The 22,278-nt window shown below is 48.3% G+C and overlaps 1 protein-coding gene across 1 annotated transcript in view; it reads left to right on the top strand.

The window, feature by feature from the left end:
- IL21R (interleukin 21 receptor) overlaps positions 1-22,278 on the top strand; it is a 35,226-nt gene that overhangs the window by 10,209 nt on the left and 2,739 nt on the right. Inside the window, exons 2-8 of the mRNA XM_034989020.1 lie at positions 11,019-11,083; positions 13,510-13,612; positions 16,095-16,294; positions 19,110-19,255; positions 20,298-20,475; positions 20,755-20,839; positions 21,770-21,854. Of these exons, the coding sequence (XP_034844911.1) occupies positions 11,035-11,083; positions 13,510-13,612; positions 16,095-16,294; positions 19,110-19,255; positions 20,298-20,475; positions 20,755-20,839; positions 21,770-21,854 (846 nt within the window). The 5' untranslated portion in view covers positions 11,019-11,034. The remainder of the gene's footprint in view (positions 1-11,018; positions 11,084-13,509; positions 13,613-16,094; positions 16,295-19,109; positions 19,256-20,297; positions 20,476-20,754; positions 20,840-21,769; positions 21,855-22,278) is intronic.

Genomic DNA, 22,278 nt, shown 5'->3' with positions numbered 1-22,278 from the left:
CATGTTAGATGGAAGTGGTGGGAGTGGGCATTTTTGCTTTGTTCCTGACCTTAAAGAAAAAGATCAGTTTTTTACCTTTAAGTAAGGGGTTAGCTGTGGGCTTCTATATATGACCTTTATGGGGTTAAGGTAATTTCTTTCTATTTCTAGTTTGCTAAATGTCTTTATCATGAAAAGATGGTTAATTTTGTCAAATGCCTTTTTCTGCATCAACTGAAATGATCATGTGATTTTTGTCCTTTGCTTGTTAATGTGGTGTATTTTTGGATACTGAATCATCCTTGCATCCCAGGGACAAATCCCACTTGATCATGGTGTATAATCATTTTAATGTGCTGTTCAATTCAGTTTGTTAGTATCTTGTCAAGGATTTTTGCATCAGTATTCATCAGGGATATTGGTTTGGAGTTTTTTTTGTCTGGTTTTGGTATCAGGATAATCCTGCCCTCATAACATGAGTTTGGAAATGTTCTCTTATCTTCAATTTTTTGGAAGAGTTTGAGAAGGATTGGCATTAATTCTTCTTTAAATGTTTGGTAGAATTCACCAGTGAAGTCATCTGGTCCTGGGCTTTTCTTTGTTGGGAGACTTGATTACCGAATCAATCTGCTCACTATTTATAGGTCTGTTCAGATTTTCTATTTTTCATAATTCAGTGTTGGTAGGTTGTATGTTTCTAGGCATTTATCCATTTCTTCTACATTATTGAGTTTGTTGGGATATAATTATTCAGAGTAGTCTCTTATAATCATTTTTTTTTCCTGTGGCATCAGTTGTAATGTCTTCTCTTCCTTTTCTGACTTTAGTTATTTGAGTCTTCTCTTATTTTTTTTAGTCTAGCTAAGGGTTTGTCGATTTTGTTGATCCTCAGAAGCACAATAGATTTTTATATTGGCTTCATATTCAGTGTCCTTGCTTAACAATTATTATTCTAATAGTTTGTTAAGTATCTGGACAGTTCTAGGTGCTCAATCCTTATATCATTCCAATCCTTATAAATTTTCTAATCTTTATAAATTTATTTATTTTTCTTGCCTTATTGCATTGACTAAGACCTCCAGTACAAGACACTCTTGTCTTTTTCCTGCCCTCAGGGATATAGTTTTCAGTATTTGACCATTATGGATAATGTTAGTTGTGCATGTTGTGTGCACCTGTGTGCATGTGTGCTCTTTATCAGATCAAAGAAGATTCTTTCTATTCCTGTTTTTCTGAGAGTGTTTTAAAAAATCATGAATGGGTGTTGTAATTCATTAAATGTGTTTTCTGGGTCTATTAAATTATCATATAAATTTTCCTTTTTAATTTGTTTATGTGATGAAATAGATTACTGATTTTCAAATGCCAAGCTAACCCTGTATTCCTGAAATAAACCTCATGTGATAATGATGTCTATCTACTTTTGTATATATCATTACATTTGATTTGTTATTATTTCATTTAGTATTTTTGTATGTATATTAAGAGAAAGATTGACCTATAATTTTACTTTCTTTTAATGTCAAGTTTTGATGCAAAGTTACATTTTCATTCCAGTGTTTAGTTCACTTACATTTGATAAAAGTACTGATGTGTTTGGGATTAAGTCTACCATCTTGCTATTTGTTTTCCTTTTGTCTATTCTTTATTCCTTTTTTCTTATTTGTTTCATTTTTTAGAAGAATGAAGTTAAAAAAATTATTATTCTGTTTCCTATTATATTTTCTTTTATAATTCTTTTAGTGCTTATCTTGAAATTACAATGTGCATATTGATCTTTTTTTGAGTCTACCTTATATTGGTACTCTTATAACTTCCCAGACAATACAGTGACCTTTAACTTTATTTATTCCTTCTTACCTTTGGGGTATCATGGTAATGTATTTTAATTTTGCATACAGTTTAAACTTCATAAGACATTATCATTATTATTTCAAGCAATTATTATTCATTTATATTTATAATATTCTCTATTGCTTTTTATTCCTTCTTACATTACCTTGCTTCCCATCTGGTGTTATTTTTCTTTTGCCCAAAAGACTCACTTTAATGTATCTTTTGATGTAGTCTGCTAGTGACAAATTCTCTCAGCTTTTTTTTTTTTTTTGGTCTGAAAAATATCTTTATTTTGCCTTTATTTTAAAAATTGTAATTAAGATCTAATTCACATACCATACAATTCACTTTTTAAAAGTGGTTTTTAGTATATTCACAAAGTTGTGCGACCATCACCACTGTTAACTGCAGAACATTTTCATCACTCTAAAAACAAACAAACAAAAAACCCTACCCACCATTCCCCCTCCTTGCAAAGCTCCAGCCCCTGACAACCACTAATCTACTTTCTGTCTCTATGGATCTGCCAATTCTAGAAATTTCTTATAAATGGAGTCATACAATATGTAGATTTTGTGTTTGGCTTCTTTACCTTAGCATAAATTTTCAAGATGCATCTGTGTTGAAGCATATATCAGTATGCTTCACTCATCTGTATGGCTGAATAATATTCTGTTCTATGGATATTCTATGTTTTGTCCATTCAGTTGGTGGACATTGGGGCTGCTTCCAGTTTGGAGCTATTATGAATAATGCTGCTATGAATATTCATGAACAGAGGTTTTTTTTTTTTTTTAAGATTTATTTATTTATTTGAGACAGAGAGAATGAGAGACAGAGAGCATGAGAGGGAGGAGGGTCAGAGGGAGAAGCAGACTCCCTGCTGAGCAGGGAGCCTGATGCGGGACTCGATCCCGGGACTCCAGGATCATGACCTGAGCCGAAGGCAGTCACTTAACCAACTGAGCCACCCAGGCGCCCTGTTTTTTGTTTTTTTAATGGACATATGTTTTCAGTTATTTTCACTATATACCTAGGAGTCAAATTGCTTTGTCATGTGGTAACACTATATTAACTTTCTGAGAAACTGCAAAACTATTTCCCTTAGCAAACACATCATTTTACATTCCCATCAGCAATGTATAAGGATTCCAGAACTCTACACATTCACCCACTTTTTATTTTTATGTTTTTAAAATAGCCATCTAGTGGGTTTGATGTGATCTTTATCTGCATTTCCCTAATCAATATGATGATGAGCATCTTCCCATGTGTTTATTGGTCATTCATATATCTTCTTTGGAGTAATTTTTATTCAAATGTTTTGCACACTTAAAAAAAATCAGGTTGACTTTAAATCTTGAGTTGTAAGAGTTCTTTATATATTCTAATACTAGACCTCTTACAAATATATAATTAAAAATATTTTTTCTAATTCTGTATATTGCCTTTTTACTTTCTTGGTAGTGTCTTTGGATGCACAAAAGTTTGTTTTTTTGTTTTTTTGTTTTTTAAAGATTTTATTTATTTGACAGAGACAGCGAGAGCAGGAACACAAGCAGGGGGAGTGGGAGAGGGAGAAGCAGGCTTCCCGCGGAGCAGGGAGCCCGATGTGGGACTCGATCTCAGGATCCTGGGATCATGACCTGAGCTGAAGGCAGACGCTTAATGACTGAGCCACCCAGGCGCCCCGATGCACAAAAGTTTTAAATTTTGAAATAGTCCAATGTATTTATTTTTTCTTTGGTACTTGTGCTTTTGGTGTCATTTCTAAGAAACTACTGTGTGATACAAGGTCACAAGGAGTTATATCTGTATGTTATTTTTAAAGTTTAATATTTCTACCATTTACAGCTGGGTCTTTGATCCATTTTGAGTTAACTTTTGTATATGGTGCGAGATAGGAGTCCAATTCCATTCTATTGCATGTGGATATCCACCAATCCAAATGGTGTCCCAGCACCATTTGTTTTCAAGACTATTTTCCCCCCCATCAAATTATCCTGGCACCATTGTCAAATTTCAATTTAACATAAATGTATAAATTTTGACTTTGAATTTGATTTCATTGATCTATATATAGGTTAGTATCACACTGTGTTGATTAGTATAGCTTTGTAGTAAAGCTTTGAAATGGAGAAGTCTGAGTCCTTCAACTTTGTTCTTCTTTTTCAAGATTATTTTGTCTATTCTGGCCCCTTATATCTCCATATGAGTTTTAGGATCAGCTTTTTAACTTCTGCAAAAGAGCCAGCTGGGCTTTTGATAGGGATCACTTTGAATCTGTAGATCATTTGGGGAAGACATCTTAACAATACTGAGTCTTCCAATCCATGAACATGGGATAGGCTTCCATTTATTTGTGTCTTCTTTCATTCTTCAACAATGTTTAGTAGTTTTCAGTGTACACATCTTACTCTTTGTTAAGTTTCTATTTTATTCTTTTTGATATTATTGTAAATGAAATTACTTTCTTTTTTTAAAGCTGTTTTTAAAGATTTTATTTATTTATTTGACAGAGAGAGAGAGAGCACAAGCAGGGGGAGTGGCAGGCAGAGCAGGCAGAGAAGAAGCAGGCTCCCTGCTGAGCAAGGAGCTGGATGTGGGACTCGATCCCAGGACCCTGAGATCATGACCTGACCTGAAGGCAGACACTTAACCTACTGAGCCACCCCAGCAGCCTGAAATTACTTTCTTAAATACATGTTCAGATTGTTCATTACTGCTGTACAGATATAATTGATTTTACATATTGATCATGTATCCTGCAACCTTGCTAAACTCACTTATTAGGCCTAATAGTTTTTGTTTGTTTGTTTTGTTTCATTTTGGCTTTTTGGTGTGGATTCTTTAGAATGTATATACAAGATCATATATCTGCAAACAGAAATGCTTTACTTCTTCCTTTCCAATCAGGATGACTTTTATTTATTTTTCTTGCCGAATTGTCTTGGCTAGAACCTCCAGTACAGTGTTTAATAGAAATTATGAGAGGGGACATCCTTGTCTTGTCTATGATCTTAGAGGAAAAGATTTTTGTTTTTCACCATTAAATATAATGTTAACTGTGGAATTTTAGTAGATCTGTTGAGCTTGCCTTATTTTTTTGAAGGATATTTTTTCTGGATATAAAATTCTAAGTTGGCTTTTAAGTATATATTTTTCTTTAATTTTTAAAATAGTTTTTCTATGTGTGTAGGTGTGTGGGTTGTTTGTTTGTTGTTGTTGTTGTATTTGTCCTACTCAAGGTTTGTAGGACTTCTTGAATCTATGGATTAATGTCCTTTCCTAGTTTTGAAAAATTCTTAACCAATATTTCTATTATTGCTTCTGAGTTGTTCTCTCTCCTCTTTCTATGTTCCAAATACATATATGTTGGACCTTTTCACAATGTATATCCCTTTTGCTCTTTTCTGTATTTTAAACACTTTTTCCTTTGCATGCTTCAGTCTGAGTATTTTCTATCCCAGCTCAGCAATCCTCTCTTCTAATGTTACTAATCTGTTGCTAAATCCATTCATTTCTTGTAAATTCCAGTTATTGAATTTTTTAGTACTAGGGTTTCTACTTTTAAATAAATTCCATATTTCTGGTGAAATTTTTCAACATACCTGTCTGAGTATTTTTAAATCATGTTAGATAATGCCACTTTCTGAATCACCCATGTGTCTGTTTTCCTCTTGGTTTTTGGTCATTTGGTACTGTTTCCAGGTTTGGCTTGTCAATTTGATTGAATGCTGGACATTGTGCATGAAAAATATAGAGGCTTTTGGTGAAGCTGACTTTTTCCAGATAGGTTCAAATTTTCTTTTAGCAGACATATTGCATATAGGCGGATCATCTTGCTGCAGTTATGGCTAAACTGGTTCTGAGTTTTCCTTATTCCCAAGGTATATCCTTTCTTGAATAACTGGGTATTTACCAGGTCCCATCTTCTTTGCCAGGGCTTGAACTCAATTCTTCCCTCACAGTTGTAAAACTACAAAATCTCTTTCTTAGTTTTTAAGCCCATTGCCAGATTTTTTCTGCTAGGTTTCTTGGTATGAGACGCATTTGCAATGACTTGACACATGATTTGAGGGGAAATTGCATGCAGAATTTCAGTGCATTTTCTTCTCTCTGGAACCCTGGCCTCTCAAGTACCATCTAACTTCATTGCTCTTTCGTGTCCTCTATTTTTTTTTTTTCCTGCTTCATAGTTGTTCTCAACTACTAGTTGGGGGTTCAGTCTGATACCAGCTACTCCACCATAGCCAGAAGTGGAAGTCCCCCTTACATTTTATTTTAGAAACATAGATTAACTGACATTTAAAATTTTATGAAATAGTTTGGACATACAAAAAGGTATATTAAATAATATAATCAATACCCATGGTAGCTTTGCTCAGTTTCACCAAACTGTTGAGAACCCTGACTACTCCCCCAATCACATCCCTTCCTTTTCTACTCTATTCAAAATTTTGATTTTTTTAACTGTCCCCTTAAATTTCTCTATACTTCCAGGACACGTGTATGTTCACCTAAACAATATAGAGAGCTATTTTACATAGTGTTAAATGTGACATAGATGATATTACTATGTATGTGTTCTTATTTTATTTTATTTTCACTATGCATTTTGTTTGTGAGAATCATTTGCTTTGCTGTGTGAAACTATGATTCATTTTCACATTGAGTGATTACACCACAATTGATTTTTCCATTCTCTTGTTGATGGATATTTAGGTTGTTTCCAATTCTCACTATTAAAATCAATGCTGCTATAAACATTTCAGGGTATGCTTCTTGTACATACATGCCAGGGTTTCATCAGTGGTGTACAGAGGAGTAAAATGGCCGGGTCTTAATGCAAACACCTGCTCAAGTTTATTAGACCATGCCAAACTATTTTCCAGACCACTAATTTACATTTCCACTAGCCGTGAATCAGAGTTCCCATTACACCATGTCCTCAGCAACATGTGATGTTGCCAGACTTTTAGTTTTTGCCAATCGAGTAAAATTAAAATGGCGTGTCATTGTGGTTTTAATTTGCATTTCTTTGTTGGCTGTGAATTAAGCACTTTGTGCTCTCCGGAGCACCTACTTCAATCTGGCTCTCTACCTCCAAGCTTCTTCACTTCCCTGGAATCTCCTGAAATTTGGCTTTTAGTCTGAACTACCACAACCCCTGAAATCATTTCTTGGCACTGGAGCCTGGCAGATAAACACCTCTCCCCAGCCCCATTCCATCCAGGACTGTGCTGGAGTGCTTCACGTGCAGTGATGTATTTAGTGCTTCCAACAAACCCGCAGCAAAGAGTCATGACCCCCACTGTATAGATGAGAACACAGAGAATCGGAGGGGTTAGGAACTTGCCCAAGGACACACAGCTGGGAGCTGGTAGACTCTAAGCCAGGTGCCCTTCACTCCTTATAGGAGACTGCAGAGGTAGGTGGTGCCACAGGGGGTCCCATAGCAGGAAGGCCCTTAGGATACCCTCTGCCCTTCACTCAGAAAGCACACCTGGTGGTTTGGTGTGCACCTGGGAAGAAAGTACTGTTGCCCTCTGGAGTCAGCCTGAGTGTGAAGACCGACAAAGGGACAGATTCGGGGCAGGGAGAACAATGGGACGGGGAGGAGTTCCGACTTGGTGCCTTTACCATTCAAGCCTGCTGTTCCCCGAATTGCGTGGCTGATTTTAGACAATGTTCAATATCTCTGCACCCCATAATGAAAGAGTTAGACCTTTTTAAATCTTTTTTCAGTACTGTGATGCCAAGTGAAAATCTCAGTTTGGTGCTAGTTTGCCTTAAACAACCTGATACTCTTTAATCCCCCTTTTAAATGAAGGCAATCTGGATTTCCCAACTTCTCAGTTTTAAGCGGGAGATAGCATCTCACTCACATTCGATTACTGTCTTCTGTTTGCCTCCTATTTAGTTTTACGGTTAATCGATCGTTTTGTTTAAGAAACACATAACATCTACAATTATGTTGGACACTGTCCCTGATGTTTTACAAATACTAATTTACTTCTCCCAAGGACCCCCGAGGTGGGCACTGTTACTAGTATGTCCATTTTACAGATGAGGACTCTGAGGCCCAGGAAGGTTAAGTAAACTTCTCCGAGGTCCCACAGCCTGTAAATGGCAGTGCTGGGATTTGAGCTGAAGCAGGCTGGCCCGGAGTCTGCGTTCTAACGACCATAGTACACACAGTCTCTCCATTTCATACTAGTTCCCTGTTGATTGTAGGGATATATTTTCTTTTGAGACATGTTTATTGGAGTAAACTTGGGAGGAAAGGTAAAGATAAATAGCAAGTAGATAATAGCACCGGTGAAAACCTTGAAAGCCATAAGTGGCAGGAGTTCTGGAACATTCCAACATGGCTTCATGGATGCAAGGGCAGAGCAAGGGGGCCGTGAAGACTGAGTTTAGAGGGATGGGAGGAGGGGAGGTGTTCAAGGAGAAGACTCAGCACAGGAATTTGCCTCGTGCAAAGGTGGAGAGGCATGACGGGGCCTCAGGTGCTAGGGGGAGGCTGAATAATTCAGAGTAGCTGGCCAGTAACTGCAAGAACCCAGCACCCTTGTATAGCACTTTCCGGTTCATAGAGCACTGTCACATCTGCTTTCCACTGACCCCTTTTAACTGCCAGGTGCAGTGAGCATGATTGTCCCCATTTTAGAGATGATAACCAGGGTCAGAGAAATACCAGAAAAAAATTTTTGTTATTTTTTGCTCCAAGTTACTCTGGCTTCCAGTTCTGGGCCCTTTGCTCTATTCCACTGTATCAGTTATCTTTGGTAGCAAGCAACAGAAACATAATTCACATGGTTGAGCAAAATAGGGTGGGTGGTTTTGGGGGGGGCGGGGTTTATGTAAAGGAAAAGTCCAAGTGTGGACATCAGATACGGCTGGATCCAGGTCCTCAAATAATGCCATGGGGACTCTGGGTCCATATTTCTCAGCTTTTGAGAAAATTTCAGGCAGGCCCTCCCTGAGAAGTGACAAAGATGGCTGCCGGCTTCCAGCAGGGAGCCAAAAAAGTACCTCTTTACTAGAGTTCTAGGAAAATCCCCAGACTGCTCTCATTCTCCTTGCTTGGGTTGGTGTCCATCCCTGATCCATTCAATGCGGCCAGGCAGGTGGGATGCTGTCTTGGCCAGGTCTGGGTCAGGTGCATCCCCTCTATCCCCAGGCACCTGTGTGTCATATGTGCAGAGCTGAGGAATTTGGAAGGATGAAGAGCCTTGAATCTGGGCAAGGGAGTTGGTGATTTATCCTGTGGTCCAGATGGAGCCTCTGGGGAGCCTCTGGGGAGTGACATAGACAGAGCTATGCCAGGCCTGGTACTGGGGTCAGAGGTGTGGACCTGCCAGTGAGGGGCAGATAGGAACCCCACCTCCCATGATGGGTAAGTGTGATAAGAGGGCTCCTGCAGGCCTTGGGCCAAGCAAGATCAGTGTTCCTTAAAGGAGATTTAAAAGGTTGTTGACCCAACATTGTTTTAATAGCGATGTTATTCATTTTAAGATGTACTGGAGAAAAAATATACAACTATGAATATTATTGCTTAGGATGAGGCTGGAGCTGGATTTTTTAAATAAGCTCATTTATAGAAAACATTAAATAAATGATAGCACACACGATCTACAAATATGGCCAACATTTTGAAAGTGAGAAATTTAGGGACCTCTTGGCTAGATCATTCTGGGGCCCCTCTACTTCTGATGCTCTAAATTCTCTATCCGTCACAGCTGTTTGTTGAGTGTTTATGTGTCAGGGGCCATGCCCAGGGTTTTCTGCAAAATGCTTCCTTGAATTCTTACAAGAATCTGGGAAGCAAGCTTTACTCTCTCTACAGGGCTCATACAGGGGGAGTGACCGGCCCAGAGCAACACAGCTGGTGACCTGACCTCTCAGGGTGCGTTGCCACTGTTTGCTGGGTGACTTATTAGGGAACTCAGAAGGAGTTCTCAGTGGGGCCAGAGTAGGGTCTGGGGGAACCCAGGGATGGGGGGGTCTTCCCATTGTGGGCTCAGAGATGGTGTCTGGAAGAAGTCATGCCTGCAACTTTGTTCCTGCATGGGGCATCCCTCTAGGCTCCAGTTTCTGTTACAATCCTGTAACCAGGGGCCAGTCTGGGTGGGGCTCCTCAGCCTGGACAGGTGGATGCCCCCTTACCCACCCAGCCTCTGGCTGGCACCTCCCCAAGCAGACATAGAGCTGGGGGTGCTGTGGGCATTGCCAGCCTGGTGGGTCACTCCTTTGCCAAAGGCACCAGCGTCTGCTCCCCCTGGGGAGGTCCATGCCGTTCTCCAAAGAGGCATCTCCTGCATCTCATCCAGATCAGGGAGTCAGGCTCACCTCCATGGGGTCCGGCCTGGGTTCTCCGGATGCTTTCCAGCGCACTCGCTAACCTGGGCTCTGTGACTGAGTAAGGAGCCTTGTTATCGGGCTAACCTTATCTTAGGTATCCAGTAGGGGTCTTCTTTGTGGGCTAACTTTGGATCTGTTATTCAGTAAGAAGCCAATCTATTGGGCTAACGTCAACAAGGGTGTTTTATGGAAAGAAGGACTCAAGATTTCTGCTTGTCAAATACCGCTTTCCAACCAACTTCCCCTCCCTGCCTCCCTGCCTCCCTGCCTCTCTCTTTTTCAGGTGGATAAATGCCCACGTTTACTCTCACGTATAGCGCTACATCCTTAGGCTTCCAGGGGCAGGAGAGCAGCTAGCTAGGAGCCTCCCTCTTTAAATTCACCTCTCAGGGGCATCTGGGTGGCTCAGTCATTAACCGTCTGCCTTCAGCTCAGGTCATGATCCCAGGGTCCTGGGATCGAGTCCCACATCGGGCTCCCTGCTCGGTGGGAAGCCTGTTTCTCCCTCTCCCACTCCCCCTGCTTGTGTTCCTGCTCTCACTGTGTCTCTCTCTGTCAAATAAATAAATAAAATCTTTAAAAAAATAAAATAAAATAAATCACCTCTCATTTGGGACTGTGTTAGGGGACAGGAAGAAGGTGGGAGAAATGGGGTCCAAGGGGCGAGTCAGCCACTTCTAAGGGGCAGGAATCCTTGGGACCCTCCACGGGCTCCTCCAACTCTTATTTTTCTGAGAATCTGAAGTAAGTCTTCCAAGGGAGGACCAGAGGGATGCTGTTCAGTGTCCCTTGGTCCCCAGGCCCAGGTGCACCCTCTCACTCTAAGTCTCTTCCAGGATCCTGAGAGTCAGCATGCCTTGTGGCTCAGCGGTCGCTCTGCTCCTGCTAATGCTCCAGGGTGGTGAGTATCTGCCCCAAGGTCTGCAGGTGGGGAGGGCCAAGCTGGTCCATAGGCTCCAGGGCACGGCTAGAGGCCAGAGTCTGTGGCATCTGCTCACTTGGGCTGGCCTAGCCAGCTCTCCGTCAACTGGAACCTGTCCCTCCAGAGAGCCCTATGGCTCATGTGAATCCCACAGGGACCAGACCACCAGCTGAGGTCTTCATATCTCACTGCAGGGACAAGAAACTTGATTCTCTGTCCACAGCTCTCTGACTTGGCTGGCTCCCAACCCTCGGAGGGAGGAAGTCCTGCTTTTGGTCTAACCTCAATTTCTCTTTGTGCAATGACTCTCCTAGGAGATGTTTATCAACAATCACAGAATCCTCAGCAGACACTGATGGTCCCCAGCTGGGGGTGGGCAGGAGGAAAGGAGGTGGAGAAAGGGAGGGGGAAGAGAGGTAGCCAAACCTTGGAAGGCACCCCCAGGGGGCCAGAGAATGTTGCAGTCAGAGGGAGAGAAGCTAGTGACCAGAGCTGGGAAAAGCCAAGAGTTAGATTTGGGCTCAGAGATCAGGGAGGCCTTCCCAGAGGAGGCGGGGATGCAGCATACAGGCTCAAATGGGGGTTGGACTGGAGGCAGGGGTCCCTCAGCCTCTGCTCTGCTGATTCTGCATTTCTCTCTGGTTTTTACCGAAAGACCCAGAACCTCAAATAGCTTCTTCAGGAAACAGATGTCTGGCTCTTTTATTTTCCCCTTCTGAGTGACCAGCACTCCGTCCTGGGTCACCCGCCAGGGCGCCACACACATCCCATGAGCACAAATACCAAGTCCCTGATGCACCCACATATCCCCCCTGCCCTCCAAGGGGCCAGTGTCCCCAGCTTACAACGAGGGCCTCGGAGCAGTCGTGAGTCACGTGTCCACCGTTCTGGCCTCTCAGGGCCTCTTGCATGTTCTGATAACCCTGGACGAGGGAGGCCCCGGGGCTGTCTGCCCGGGGGTTGGGCTACAGACCAGGGGACTGGGTCCTTCGTGCCACATCCATGCTAGCTCAGGGGCTGCTGTCCCCTCCGCAGTGTTCCAGTTCAAGATTGGGACTAACCTTGTCAAGCCCTTGGTGACCTTGAGCCTAGCTAGGAACGGTAGCTCCTCCCCCAAGTTCTAGAACCCTGAGCTAGAACAACCAGGGTATAAACTGGGAGAATACATAGCCACATGCTGGCTCCCGCAGCCCCGGGCTTAGGCCCCACCAAAATCAGTCCTCTTTTCTCCACCAAGTGCCTTCACTGGCCTCCTATGCCCACCGGCAGACCCCGTGCTCCTCCCTGGGGGAAGGCTCCTCCTAGCGCAGGACTCACTGCCACAGCTCAGATCCCTTGGTGGTGGCTGCTGGGCCACCTGTGTTGAGGGGGATTCTGAGGGTCACCCGAGGGAGAGAGTGCTGTGATCGATTAGTGATGTCTGCTCCGTGTGCAACAATAGCACAGATGAGACTTTTCTTTCCCAGGTGAGAATCTCAGCAGCCCAGACGCAGAGAGACAGGAGGTGTGGTCCAGTCTCAGAGCCTCTGGGTCCTTGTCTATAAAATGGCGATGGCAGCCAGCTAAGGGTGCTTCCAACAACAGTCTTCTTGGCTCCGAATCCAGCTTCTGACCTAAAGTGAGGGCCAGGCAGGGAACACACCACCACCCCTTGGGTCTTCATTAGTCGAGGAAAAATAGGAAAGAGCCACTAAGAATGAATCCACTTAAAAAGGGGAACGAGTTACTGGTAAATAGTTGGAGGGTAGGCGGGGGAGAAATAGCAGTGTTGGTACTTAATCTTACAGAACAAAACTCAGCGCAAACTTACTATATTTATTTTGTTGCAAATTTAGATTATGGTTGCATGGAAATTTCGATTATGGTTGCATGGAAATTTCGATTATGGTTGCACCTATAATTTTAGAACAAAGGGGAGCCATTAACGTTGGGGGTGGGAGAGCATGAAGTCTCCCGACAAAACAGCCTGAGTGAGCAGTCCTTGTGTCACTTGGCGGCAGTGGTCGTGGTGGCGGTTTGGCCAGTAGGCTAATACGGACATTCCGTCAAAAGTTTTCGAGGACTTCTTGGTTTGGGTTGTTTTCCTCCTCCCTTGACGTACTTCCGGCCTCCCTGAGGTCTGTGTCCCAGCTGCTGTGAATCATTACAATTCACATGTGGAGCATCCTGTCTCAATAGCCAGCCTTGAGACTCAGGGGTCACATAAAGAATACTCAGGTGGCAGGGACCCCCCTTCCCCAAGCCCACATCTTAGAGGCCCTGTGCGTTGCCATATTTGTCCTGGCCCTGGGGACCCGTGCCTCCAGTCAGCCTCCAGCCCTTGAGGGGGCAAAGGGGGGAGGCACCACGCAAGCTCTGGACAGCCTCGCCCCCCATGACAGCCTCTGTCTCCCCTAATCTTCCAGCCTGGGGTTGCCTAGACCTCGTCTGCTACACCGATTACTTACAAACAGTCACCTGCACCCTAGAGACAAGGACCCTCCAGCCCGGCACGCTCACCCTCACCTGGTAAGTGGCCGGACCTCAGCAGCCCTGGGGATGCTACTCAGGGTAGCCACAGGAGGGCTGGGGTGAAGCAGGGCCGCTGGGGACCACAGACCGAGGGGGACCTACTGTGTGCCCTGCAGATAGTTTAACAATCAATATAATAGGTCCACTTCCTGAGGGTTCTCTCAGCAAGGTCACCAACTCTGGCTCTTTTATTTCGGTTTTGCCCCAAGAAAGATGGTTCGTTAGCGGGGAATCGCCCGGCCACCTTACAGACGGCCACGGGGGCTCACGGGGCTCGTCCAGAGCGTGCAGCTGAGAGGCCACGGGGCGGTTCCGTCCGCCTCCAAAGGCCATACTCTCTTGCCCACACAGCCCTAACTGTGTGGGGTTTTTTTTAAGGATTTATTTATTCATTTTAGAGAGGAGGGGAGAGAGGGGTAGAGGGAGAGAACCCCAAGCAGACTCCGTGCTGAGCACGGAGCCCAAACCGGGGCTCGATCCCACGACCCCGAGATCATGGCCTGAGCCGAAACCAAGAGTCGGTGAATGGTGGAGCTGGGATTCAAATAGGCAGCCTGATTCCAAAATCCACAGGCCCCTATTAGTCCACATTGTTAAAGAATGGTGAGAGGAGGCTTGGCTCAAGACCACTGCCAGAGGCTCAGGGACCCTGCATATGGGGCTTTGCAGTCGGGGGAGAGATCGGGCTCAACCCCAAATACAAGGAAAAGGGGAGATTTAGAGCCAAGGAGCAGGGTGGGGTCAGTGGATGGAAAATTACCAAGAGGCCACATTAAGGGGAAAGGGGGTGGGTTCTGGCTACATGACGTCACAGGGTTCTTGCTGACGGCAGCCCAGGCTGGTCAGACGTCACCCGGGGGATGAGGTGGAGGACAGGAGAGATGACATGGAAGCCCAAAGGTCAGGGCCTCGTCGAGGAAAGTGCTCAGAGGAGCCTGAACAGAGCTTGCTCAAGGAGAGAATCTTTGTTCATAAGCTGCTCAGGATTAAGAAAATCTGTCATCCTCAATTCATTCATACATTCATTCATCCAGAACACATTTATTGACCTCCTGCTAGACACTTGCAGGTACTGGGGGTTCAGCAGAGCCCAAGACTGAGGAGGTCCCAGAAGTTCTGCAGCAGGGTGTGTCTGGGGAAATAGACAATAAACACATAAGCAGCCATCAGGAAGCTTTCTGATGACAGCGAGTGCTATAAAGAACAGGAACCAGGGCCACGGGGTCCAGAGAGAGTGACATGGGGGTGGGCAGTCAGGGAAGGCCTCTCTGTTTGAGGAGGAGGCAGCCAGTGAGCATTCCAGGGAGAGGGCACTGCCCATGCAAAGGCCCTGAGGTGGGGAAGAACTGGTGAGTTTGAGGAATAGCGAGGAAGTCAGTGTGGCCAGAGTGGAGTGAGTCAGTGTGAGGGAGAATACAAGCAGGGGTGAGCAGGAGGCCGAGGCCAGATTGCCCTGTATGGGTGGTGAGAAGTCACTGGAGGATTTTAGGCATGGGAGCGACAGGGGTTTTTTAAAGGCCCCCCTGGCTCCTGTGCAAGAGACTTGCATTGACTGAGCAGAAGTTTCTTTTTTTTTTTTTTTTTTTAAAGATTTTATTTATTTACTTGACAGAGAGAGACACAGCGAGAGAGGGAACACAAGCAGGGGGAGTGGGAGAGGGAGAAGCAGGCCTCCCTTGGAGCAAGGAGCCCGATGCGGGGCTCGATCCCAGGACCCTGGGATCATGACCCAAGCCGAAGGCAGTCGCTTAACCAACTGAGCCACCCAGGCGCCCCTGAGCAGAAGTTTCTATTCTAACAAATATTTAGCAGAGAACAGAGTCTACACATCCATACTGGCCTTGAAGGGTAGTCATGTTCAGAGCCTGAAGGTGTAGGTAGGGAAATAAATATCTGTTGAACTCCTATACATACTTAAAAACCCATCACTTAATGCCTAGTGGGAGTAAAAAGACCAGAGCAGTGCTCCCAACCCCATACCAAAAGCCTCCCTGGAATTTCAGCCAGAGCAGGGGATGAGGTTCATTTGGTTCTTACCTTGGCCTTCAGCCCAGGTACTCACTGGGTATCCCGTGGATGTTGGGTGGAAGGAGGGCAGGAAGGAGACCTGAGGTGCTTAGCATCCTTCCTATAGGACCGTGATCCAGCTGATGGGATTGGCAGGGACAGACTTAGACTCAGTCTAGGCAAGAATGGCCCAAATTTCCAAAGTTGCAAGTTGTTGCCCTGTGTGAGGTGGTGAGTTCCTCGTTCCTTGGAGGCCCACAAGCCAAGCCCGGACGCAACCCATCAGGGATGCTTTGTGGGAGGGAACACCTTCCCTGGGAAAGTGTTGGTGGACCAGGTGACCCCCGCCCCAGCCTCAACTCAAATCCCCCCCCCCAGCCCCACCTCAAATCCCCCCCCAGCCCCGAGCTTCTGGCCGTGTGCACGGAGTCCCACCGGCCTCCAGGCATGACTGGCTGCTCTGTCCTTGAAGGCAAGACCCATATGGAGAGCTGGAGGATGAGGTCACCTCCTGCAGCCTCCACCGGTCCTCCCACAATGCCACGCACGCAGAGTACACATGCCACATGGATGTGTTTCACTTCATGGCCGACGACATTTTCAGTGTCAACATCACAGACCAGTCCGGCAGGTCCTCCCAGGAGTGTGGCTGCTTCGTCCTGGCTAAGAGCAGTGAGTATTCCCGGGGACCCCAGAGCAGAGGAGAACCCAGGCCAGGGCTGAGCCCTATGCGCCGCGGGCTGGCTCGCCGCCATCATCAAAACTGACCTGTCCTAGGAGCTCATTTCTCCTTCGAGTTTGTTCCGTAGAAGCGCAACCAAGGCGTGATGGGTTGATACCTAGGTTTGGGCCTTAACCAAAGAGAGGCAGCTGAGGCCTGAAACGGAGCTGGACCGGGGCCCAGGACCTGCCCCTCTGTGACCCCAGACTGGCTCACTGTTTGTCGAGTGAGGGCCCTTCTGGGCTTCTGCCCCCATTTTGAGGCAAGCGGGGGAGGCCGTGTCACAGGAGAAAGGCTTCCCTGAGATTTCTCCTGTTTATTAGCTCCGAGGCCCAGAGTTTCCCTCCACCCTGGAGGAAGGGAGGAGGCCTGGCTGGGGAAATCAGCTGTTCTTTGGGTCCAGAGCCAGGGCAGGGCAGGGAAGAGCACAGGAGGTAACTGTGAGTGTGTGTGTGCCCCCAAAGGGGAACGTCCAGGGAGCGGGTGAGAGGCCCGTGCCCAGAGGCATGTAAGCGGACCTCGAAGAGAGACCTGCCCTTGGGGAGGCTCAGACCCTGCGGCCTGGGAGCGTATCCCCAGATTCCCACAGTGGGGCAAGAAGATAAGAGGACATCTGTCATTCACACTCTGGGGGTCCAGGTTTGCGCCACTTTGCAAACAGAGGGCGTGCACAGAGCTTCACGTATACCCAGACACACCCAGACTCATACACATGCACCCACACACTCTAAATCCCCCCTCAGATGCACAGATGTCTTACCAACAACTCCTGGCCTGGACAGCTTGGACAGATGATGCTCACGCTCTCTCTCAGACACATGCTGATGCGTGCACACGCATGCACACGCATGCACACACATGCTCACTTGGTCATCTGGACCCAGGCATGGCAAGCTTATGGAGCAGGGCCACCTTCCTGCCTCTGGGGGAGCTGGGGTGGGCAGCATCCCCACCCCTCCCCTGCAGAGCAGAGTGCAGGGCAGAGAAGGAGCTGCTTTGCCTTGCAGGGGACTCCAAGTCACGGTTCCCTCCGACCCCTCCCTCCAGCCCTCCCTGCCAGGGTCTGAGGCCCACCTGTGCCCAGATGTGGCAGAAGGTGGCATTCGGCTCCCCGCCCACTCCGGCCCTTTCCTCCTCCTGGGCACCAGGCTCCGCAAACATCCGAATCCCTCCCTGAATCAGTCCACGCCACCCAGCCCATGCCACACAGGGAAGTGGAGAGCTCCACCCGGCCTGGGGAAGACGGAAGAGGGTTTAAGAACGAGTCCAGTCCAAATGGACCCATGGCTCAAAGACAGAAAAGCCCTCGATGGGGCCCCGGGAATGTGCACCTTCTCCCAACTCGAGCAGAGAAGTAAGCAGCTTTAGAGTTCCTTTTTGCAACCCCTGAAAGCTTCGTTTGTTGATTTAATAAGTATTTCTCCAGGGCCTCTGTGCACCTGTTCTGTCCTGGGAGCCGTGGGCACAACGTTGACCCAAGAGAACAAAACCCCGGCCCCAAGCAGCTCAGATCCCAGAAAAGGGACGGATGGTGAACAGGATCACACAGGGAAATGCAGAAAATGTTAGATGTTGGCAAATAAGGTGGAAGAGAAGAAGGGAGCTGGGGGATAGGAGCTTCTGGCTTCTCTCTCCCGGAAGGGACCTCCTTCTGCTACTGAGTTTGGTCCCCGAGAATTGTCACCCCATGAAAGAGGAGCTGGGGAGCTGGTACCGTTTTACAAGAGAAGAAATGAAGGCATCTAACCGTGTTGTATCCCGCTCACTTTCATGAAACAAATTTGGGATGGAGCAGAATGGGAGGCCCGGCTTTGACCTTTGCCTGGGAAGCACCCAGGAGGGTGTGGTGCTGTGACTCAGGCCTCTGCCCTTGCACTTTCCAGAAGTCTTGGAACGCAGGGCCACTGAGGAGGGTCAGACTGCTCTGCAGACAGCCCGGCAGGAGCTCGGTACTGTTCGCTTTCGCCATTAGCATTAATGAATATTAATGATATCTCATTAGCATTAATGCTAATCAGAGTCTGGCTTCTCTGGGAAGCTGCAGCTAAAAGAAAATGATGTCATCGTTTAGAACAGAAACGCAGAACTGGTTCCTCTGGCCCACGTGTCGCTTAGCAAGTTTTTGGATTAGGAGCTAACTTTATTCTTTTTTTAGGATTTTTAATTTATATATTTGAGAGAGCGTGTGCATGCACGAGAGAGATTGAGAGAGAGAGAGGCATGGGCGGGGGCGGGGGGAATGGGGGGGCAGAGGCTGGGGAAAGGGGAGAAGCAGACTCCCCGCTGAGCAGAGAGCCAGACAGGGGGCTCGATCCCAGGACCCCAGGATCATGACCTGAGCCAAAGGCAGACACTTAACCGACTGAGCCACCCAGGCGCCCGGATTAGTAACAAACTTTAATGTTGGAGAGAGCTTTCCCCCATGTGGGATTCCAGGCTGTTCTCTGGCCACCCTGGTCTGCAGCCCTGCCCAGCCTGAGTGTGGCATCCTGCTTACATGTCCTCAGACCCCAAACCTGCTTCGCCCACTTCTGTTACCCTCCCACCCCTGCGGCTGCAGCTCCAATGTGGTCTGAACTTCTCATTTCTCGGATGCACAAACTGAGGCCCAGAGACAGGGGTTGCCTCGCCCAGAGTCCCACGGGGGTACAGATCCCGACCCACCACCAACACTGGGTCGGGTGTAGAGAACTTCCTGCCACCACATCCTTCTCAGCTGCAGCCCAATCTCACCCCTTTCTTATCTTTCTGGCTTTTCCCTTCAAGTCAAGCCGTCCCCCCCTTTCAACGTGACCGTGACCTTCTTGGGGCATTATAACATCTCCTGGAGCTCCAATTACGATTTCTTCACGCTGAAGGGCAAGCTGCAGTATGAGCTGCAATACAGGAAGCAGGGAGGCCCCGAGGCTCTGGTGAGGCTTGCAGAGACTTGGGGGAAGGAGGGAGGGGAGGCGCCGTGCTGAGCATCTGGGGCGCACTGGTGGTGGGGAGGGGGTTTTGAGCGACAGGTGAGCTGGTGACTCACAGCCAAGAATGGAACCAAGGACCCACCGAGGCTGGAAGCTCTCCCCTCCGCCCTCCCACCCCGTGCTGCCCCCCCTCATTTCTCCCTGGGGTGGGAGGCCCCTCAAAATTCTTTCCTTCATGCCCCTGGTTCCTCGATCAGCATGCCAGAGAGGAAGAGGGTAGCACATCCTCCGTTTTCCTCCCAGAGTCTAGTATAGTCACAGCAGAGGAAGTTTCAGAAATGGGGCCAGCTGGAGCCTTCCCCCTTGGCTTAGAATGGCCACAGGTGAAGAGCTCCAGAAGTTCAATAACCAAGACAGTCCAGTGTTAGAGGGACGATTGTTTCCAAGGTGAAGACTTCTAGAAGTATCCTTGTTTAGAGCGTTGGAGAATTCCCAAAGGGCCCACTATTCAGAACAGTCACGGCTGAAGCCTTCTAGAATGATCCATCCTTCAGAGAGGTCCCAGTCGAAGAATTTCATACATGTGGTTGTTTGGAATGTCCCCCGTGGAGGGCTTCCAGAGATATCCGTTGCTGAGAGGCCTGTGGTCCAAGACTTACAGAAATGCCTGCTGTTGAGAAGGCCCACTATGGAACAATTCCAAAAGTGACCACTGTCTGGAAGGCTGCTGGTTAAAGATTCTGGTTAAAGAGGGGCCACTGCTACTCCTGGGCTGGTCCCAGGCCTCGCCGGGAGGGTCCCCTGCCAGGACTGTGAGGGGAGAGCTGGGGTCAGAGAGAAACAAGGTCTAGGCAGTGCCCGTGGCTCTGTGCCGCCCCCACTGGAGTGGACGGGACGCAAGCTAAGCCTGGTCTTGTGGAGGGAGCGGGGCCTTTGCAGGAGACCCTCAGCCCCTCTCGGGGCGGTTGGGAAAGGGTGCTTCTGCTGGAGGCCGGGGCTGGCCTGGCTGAGCCTGACCCGGTGCATCCTCCCTGTGTGCTGGCAGGGTGTCCGGAGAAAGCTGATCTCGGTGGACTCGAGGAGCGTGTCTCTCCTTGCCTTGGAGTTCCAGAGTAACTCAAGCTATGAGGTGCAGATCCGCGCAGGGCCCCAGCCCGGCTCCTCCTTCCAGGGGACCTGGAGCGAGTGGAGTGACCCGGTCACCTTTCACACCCAGCCGGAAGGTAGGTGTGGCTCCTGGCAGGGCGCTTGGTGCTCTTCATAACTCCTTGCAGTGGGAATTATTATCCCCATTTTGCAGATGGGAACACAGAGGCCCAGTGAGATGAAGTGGCTTGCCTGGGGTGGGGGTGGGAGCAGGATCCCAGACCGCCCCACTTCCAGGCCCCTGCGGCCTTCCCATGCCCTCCACACCAGCCCAGACCCATTGCCCCCCACACCCGCCCCACATGGCCTCTGGGAGAGGTGGGCTCCACTTTACCCAGTGTTTGCTTCCTTCCCAGAGATAAAGGGAGGCTGGCACATTTACCTGCTCTATCTCCTCCCCATCCTCGTCTTCTTAGGCCTGAAGATCCACCTGCCTTGGAGGTAAGGCCAGGGATTCAGGGAGGCAGGGGGAGGGGGTCAGCCTGGGCCAAAGCCCCTCTATAACCACCCAGGGTTGGGGGACACAGCCTGTCATCGCGACAGTGGTCATGACAATGATGGTGATGAGAAACAGCTCCTGTTCACTGGGCACCGTGCAGCGCGCCCACCTCACCTTCACCTTCAAGCCTTAGGAGCTTGCCATTCGGGACTTACCTCCCCTGGACAAATGGGGCAAAAGCAGGGAAGCACAGACCTGGCAAAGAACTTGCCCAAAGCCGCACAGCTCTGAGGTGGAGTCTGCCCCAGTGCTCATGACAGTGACCTAGGCTATGATCTTGTCCGGTGACATTTATGCTTTGCATCCCGGAGGGGCACGCAGGGCCGCCAGGTCATGGGGGATAATCCACCCCACCCCCTTCCCTTCTGCTCCAACCAGGGTTTGCTGAGCCCTGGGCAAGGGTGGGGGGGATCCGGACACCCGGCTCGATGTGTTCATCTGCATCCAGAGGCTTTGACAGAGATGGAGGCAGAGAAGCTGGAGGGGGAGAGAGCGCGATGCGAATAATAATGAAGATCACGGAGCGCTCTCTGGGTGCTGGGGTGCTGGGGCTCCCCACACCCCTGTGGAACCGGCCCTTTGCTCATCCCTGGTGGTGGAGGAGGAAACTGAGGCTCAGAAGGGGCAGCATTTGCCAGGCACAGAATAGGCAGCCAAGCGCTTAAACTTCGGGCACCTGCATGAGACTTGCTGCCCCCATTTTACAGATGTGGAAGTTGAGGCCCGGGGTAGAGAGGTGGAAGGGAGGTGCGTGCGTGTGCTTTGGGGAGGGGGCTGAGTGTCCTGCAGGACAAAGTTGGGGAGCCCCTGAGTGGGAGGCCAGGCTGCCCTCTGGGGAATGGTGAGGGCTTACCTCGTCTCTGCCCTCCCAGGCTGTGGAAGAAGGTGTGGGGGCAGGTGCCCAACCCACAGAAGTTCTTCCAGCCCCTCTATGTGGGCCACAGTGGAGACTTCAAGGTGAGTGCCCTTCAGCCCGTGACAAACCCCGCGGAGCCTCTTACCCTCTGGGAGCTTACCTCCACCTGCGCCCCAGGACCCCAGCTCCACCCTGCAGGCCCAGAGCGCCCGGGCCCCAGCCAGGCCCCGGTCTCTGCATCTGCAGAGTGCAGGAAATAATTCGGGTGGGGCGGAACTGGTATAAGAATGACAGAAAATCGGGCAGCATCTCCCAACCCAGGAGCCAGGCTGGGGGAAGGGGTGAGCCCGGTGGTTCCTTGAGTCACAAACGGGTCTCCTGCTTCTTTATCAGAAGCCCCCGAGACGGAGCAGGTTCTGGGAAGGGTCTGGCCCCACCTGCCAAATACACCAACCCCCCGCCAAGCCCCAACCACCCGTCACCCGCCGGCGCCCACGGTTGTCTGTGCCCATTTACCGCTCAACA

The sequence above is a fragment of the Mirounga leonina genome, unplaced genomic scaffold (genome assembly GCF_011800145.1).
Source record: "Mirounga leonina isolate KUSES-001 unplaced genomic scaffold, KU_Mleo_1.0 Mir_454, whole genome shotgun sequence".
In the NCBI taxonomy this organism is placed as follows: Eukaryota; Metazoa; Chordata; class Mammalia; order Carnivora; family Phocidae; genus Mirounga; species Mirounga leonina.
The sequence above is the reverse complement of the archived record's forward strand: the minus strand, read 5'-3'. Positions and strand labels throughout refer to the sequence as shown.